This window comes from Miscanthus floridulus, chromosome 16, assembly GCF_019320115.1.
Source record: "Miscanthus floridulus cultivar M001 chromosome 16, ASM1932011v1, whole genome shotgun sequence".
Classification (NCBI taxonomy): Eukaryota; Viridiplantae; Streptophyta; class Magnoliopsida; order Poales; family Poaceae; genus Miscanthus; species Miscanthus floridulus.
The window spans coordinates 91397149-91402258 of record NC_089595.1 but is presented as its reverse complement, the minus strand read 5'-3'; the positions used below and the strand labels follow the sequence as shown (position 1 = coordinate 91402258).

The 5110-nt window shown below is 46.1% G+C and overlaps 1 protein-coding gene across 1 annotated transcript; it reads left to right on the top strand.

Moving 5' to 3' along the window:
• Positions 1-262: 262 nt before the first annotated feature.
• LOC136512247 (flavonoid 3'-monooxygenase CYP75B4-like) lies at positions 263-4840 on the top strand. The gene is made up of 2 exons (XM_066506223.1): positions 263-1303; positions 3871-4840. Exons 1-2 carry the CDS (start codon positions 329-331, stop codon positions 4513-4515), a joined length of 1620 nt encoding a protein of 539 aa, XP_066362320.1. The 5' UTR covers positions 263-328; the 3' UTR covers positions 4516-4840.
• Positions 4841-5110: the final 270 nt, after the last annotated feature.

Genomic DNA, 5110 nt, shown 5'->3' with positions numbered 1-5110 from the left:
AGTATACACTTGGAAGCATATCCATCACAAGTTCACTACCCTCAGCTGCTGTTAAATTATACTAAAAAATACAGAAAGAGAGTAAGCCGAGATTAGAACTTGTGACACGGTAATGCAAATTTTGAGAAAGCTGATCATTTTATATCGTAGTAGGTGAGGCAGTGAGCATGCAGTACTAGTAGTAGGTAAGGCAATGACTTGGCACCTGATTCACCTATCAGTATTCTTCTCCACTACTACACATACCCATGCCCATGCCCGTGCCCGTGCCCGTGCCTTTATTTCCCGCGCTGCACGCAACGCACGTCGTCAAGCGATCGAATCCATCATGGAGCTCGTGCTCACTACACCTGATCTCCCAACCCCGCTGCTGCTCTACACCTTGACGATACTAGTGTCCGTGGCCTTATGCTATGTCCTCTTCTGGAAGCAGCAGACGGCGCGGCAAGCGCCGCTGCCGCCGGGGCCGAGGGGCTGGCCCGTGCTGGGCAACCTGCCGCAGCTGGGCGGGAAGACGCACCAGACGCTGCACGAGCTGACCAAGGTATACGGCCCGCTGCTGCGGCTGCGGTTCGGCAGCGCCGACGTGGTGGTGGCCGGGTCGGCGGCCGTGGCGGAGCAGTTCCTCCGCGTCCACGACGCCAACTTCAGCTGCCGCCCGCCCAACTCCGGCGGCGAGTTCATGGCGTACAACTACCAGGACGTCGTGTTCGCGCCCTACGGGCCCCGGTGGCGCGCGATGCGCAAGGTGTGCGCCGTGAACCTCTTCTCCGCGCGCGCGCTCGACGACGTCCGCGACGTCCGGGAGCGTGAGGCCGCGCTCATGGTGAGGTCGCTCCTCGCGGAGCAGGCCCGCGACGACCGCGAAAATATTGCGACGGCGGTGGCGCTCGGCAAGGCCGTGAACGTCTGTACGACCAACGCGCTGTCGCGGGCGGCCGTTGGGCGGCGGGTGTTCGCTGCCGCCGGCGCCGGCGACGAGGGCGCGCGGGAGTTCAAGGAGATCGTGCTTGAGGTGATGGAGGTGGGCGGGGTGCTCAACGTCGGTGACTTCGTGCCGGCGCTCCGGTGGCTCGACCCGCAGGGCGTGGTGGGCAGGATGAAGAAGCTGCACCGCCGGTTCGACGACATGATGAACGGGATCATTGCAGATAATAGGAAGGCCAGGGCTACGCCAGCCGCCGGAGAGGAAAGCAAGGATTTGCTGGGCTTGCTGCTGTCGATGGTGGAGGACGACGAGCGGCCGTCCGCCGGCGGCGACGAAGTCAGGATCACCGAAACCGATGTCAAGGCACTTATTTTGGTAAGTTCTCGTTTTCAATCGAACCATGTGTTAGCCTTTTGGCCACAAACAGTCGAACCTAAACAAATCTTATTGCTAGTAAAGTGAACCATGTGTTCGCTTCAGATTAACAGCTTGTTCGGCAGCATGTATCCGGCTTATAAGCCTTGATTTATCAGCTAGTCAATAATATTTTTCTCTTATATTAAACTAGCTAGCAGTACTTTCAACCATGGCTTATAAGCCAATCCAACTAAACAAACAGGCTGTAAAGCCATAGCCGCTGAAATTATTTTAGTTCAGTGTATTGTATTTCGTACCAGTAATCAAATTGCAGCTCAAGCGAAACCCCCCCCCCCCCCCCCCCCTAAATAGTTAGATATGTCTCCCTTATTCAGGGAGTGTTCAGCTGGTCTTATCAGTCAACTTATTCGCTGGTTTATAAGCTATGATACAGTAATTTTCTCTTTAAAAAAATCAGCCATATAAATCAGCACGAGCAGCTTTCCAGCCAACCGAAGTACATTCGGCAGAATAAAGTCAGGGATACGGGGATATGGTACAGGGTACTTAAAAACGCACAGGTACGTGTATATATGGAATAATTGAAGTTTATAAATTCGTGAAAAAAGAAGGAATAATGAAGTTTGGAGCAGAGCGCGTAATCGCTCCGTCCCATAACAAGTGCATCAGTGCATGAAGTGCCTAATAGTGTTTGCACAGTGACACAGACAGTATTGAACAGTGCGTGAGAAGCTGAGCGTCCAGCAAATTATTCCTGGTCGAGGGATCTTAATATATATTATTATGTACTAAATATGTTTATCATTTTGGAACGGAGGGGTACTACACGGTATTGCTTCACGCAAAGACAATAGCCGACGGTATTTATACCAGCAGTAATCGCATATACCTAGGTAATAAGACGTCAGCAGTCCCAATACTAGAAACTACGTATAGTTTTTATACCTATTAATTTATATATGCACTACTACGTATAGAAATCATGATCCTAATGAATAGTTTCTACCGAACAATTTTTTTTATCCAATCACATACATTCTCTCCCTATTCTCTACCAATCACATTCCTTCATGTCTTGGTTCTTGTGTAGACATGGTTTCTAATAGCCCCCTTCGGCTTACCCTATATCCGGCTTATTCGACTTTTTTTTTCAGCCAAAACAGTGTTTTTCTCTCACAACATTTCAGTCAGAACAGTGTTTTTCACCCAATTTCAGCCAAGATTCAGCAAGCCGAACGAGACGTTAGACCCGGTTTCTATGATTTTTGCTCTCTCTCCGATAATTACCTTGTCACATCAACAAAACATTTAGATGGCAGTATAATTAATGTCCATAGAAACTATGATGGTTTCTGCATTGGGAGTCCTAACATCTCTCTTCACTACCACACGAAGAAGACACGTGAGGTGGACGTGACTGCCTTCGTTAGGAATGATAATCCTAGTTTGGTTAAAAAGTCATGAGATAGACTTTGTTTCTTAATTTCTCTTACAATATGTTATCCTTTGCTAAATAATCAATATCAACTCTAGTCATTTTGAATAAAAACCTACAAAATCCGTTCCAAATTATAATTTATTTAACTTTTTTACCACAAGTTTGACCACTCGTCTTATTCAAAAATCCATTCCAAATTATAAAAGTTACTCCGTCCACTCTAGGTATTTTGTTTTTTCTAAATACATAATTTTGTTGCACTTAAATATACACTATGTCTAGATTGATACATAAAAAAAATATCTAGAAAAGTCTGTCTTGTAATTTGGATTGGAGAGCAATATATGCAAGTCAGGTTCAAGATAATTTAATTGACCAAGTAAGTTAACACGCTATATGAGAACCACTTGAGTAGGGCGTGACATTTTTTGGGCTCGAAAAGGAAGTATATACATTGGGAGCGAAAGGCTAGGAAGGGGACGGAGAAGATATTTACGTTTTCGAAAGGGAAATTAGATGACGAGTTGGACGATGGTCGATGGGAATGGGATTTTGGGTCCCAGTCGTGCTAACTTGTGCCTCTTGCACCTCTAAAGACTAACCCTTTCAGGTAGAGGTAGGTGCGCATCAGAGAGTTGTCCAGTCTCTATTTCACGGTACCAAAATGACCAGCTATCTACTGCTTTCGGCTGTCGATGATAAATGGCCTGTAATCGAGCTTTATCTGATCTGATTGCAACATCCGAACCCAATATATAGCGATGTGACGAGTAGATAACGCGGCATACCATCATATGTTTTTTTTCTGCCATTATTATATAATACTCCCTTCGTGAAATTGAAAGTCTGTTTTTATTTGTACTAAGTCGACAAACTTGTTAGTTTCAAAAAAAAAAAAGTCGACAAACTTGTTTATTTGACCGAGTTACTAATATCTACACTATAAAATAAATGGACTGGTTAAATATAATTCACAGTAATAAATCTTATGTGATGATGGAGATATTTGTATATTTTTCGGTTAAAAACTCAGTACAAAGCTAAAACTACTAATAACTTGTAATGAAGCTAAGAGAGTATATAATCATTGTGTCTATTGTTCATGCATGACTCCCGGACACGCCAGAACCTGTTCGTAGCAGGGACCGACACCACATCAACCATAGTGGAGTGGTCGCTGGCCGAGCTGATCCGCCACCCGGACATCCTCAGGCAGGCACAAAAGGAGCTGGATGCTGTTGTGGGTCGCGGAAGGTTGGTCACTGAGTCAGACCTCCGACACCTCACCTTCTTCAACGCGGTCATTAAGGAGACGTTCCGTCTGCACCCATCGACACCCCTCTCCCTTCCTCGCATGGCTGCCGAGGAGTGTGAGGTTGCCGGCTACCGCATCCCCAAGGGCTGCGAGCTGCTAGTCAATGTGTGGGGCATTGCCCGCGACCCCGCCCTGTGGCCTGACCCGCTGGAGTTCCGCCCTGCCAGGTTCCTGGCAGGTGGATCGCATTCGGATGTGGATGTCAAAGGAGGCGACTTCGGGCTTATACCATTTGGCGCTGGCCGGAGGATATGCGCCGGGCTCAGCTGGGGGCTGCGGATGGTCACACTAACCAGCGCCACTCTGGTGCACGCATTTGATTGGGAGTTGCCGGCAGGACAGACACCAGACAAGCTGAACATGGAGGAGGCCTTCACCTTGCTGCTACAGCGTGCCGTGCCACTAATGGCTCATCCAGTACCCAGGCTGCTACCGTCAGCGTATGAGATCGCATAAAAAGGCTCAAGGGACAGGTGAGATTGAAGTTGTGAGCTCACGGTCTCACCTCTACTGTATCAAGTAAATTGGCATGAAAGACAAGGTGTTTATGTATTGTTGTTCGCTTTGATTGTTGTACTAAATGTTCTTGCTCTAGCTATATGCTCCTCTCCTCAATTGTTTAAAGCTCACCTGTGTCTAGTTGAAAGATACGTGCTGTGGTAGTTTGTGTCAATCCATGTTGTTTATGTAAATTTTATTTTCTATTGTACTCTTGTTGAGGCTATGTGACGTCAAATCACAAGTAGTTGAGGTTGTTGAAAATATTTGATGACCAGATATATGCCTGTGCGTTGCACGAGGGCCATATTTTTACTCGTGCGCATCTACGATGACAAATTTGATTATTTTTAGAAAATAATAAAAAACTAATGCATAAATTTATATTGGAACCCTACACTATTTCTAAATTTATGGAGATATTCACTATTTTTTTTCTTTTTTAGTTTTTTTTATATGGAATCATGTTATCTTTTCATCTACTTTCTATATCCTTGTCCTCTTTTTCAGGTTGGAGTTCCTCTTCCATGAGGATTTGGTTTTTTTCTCGTTG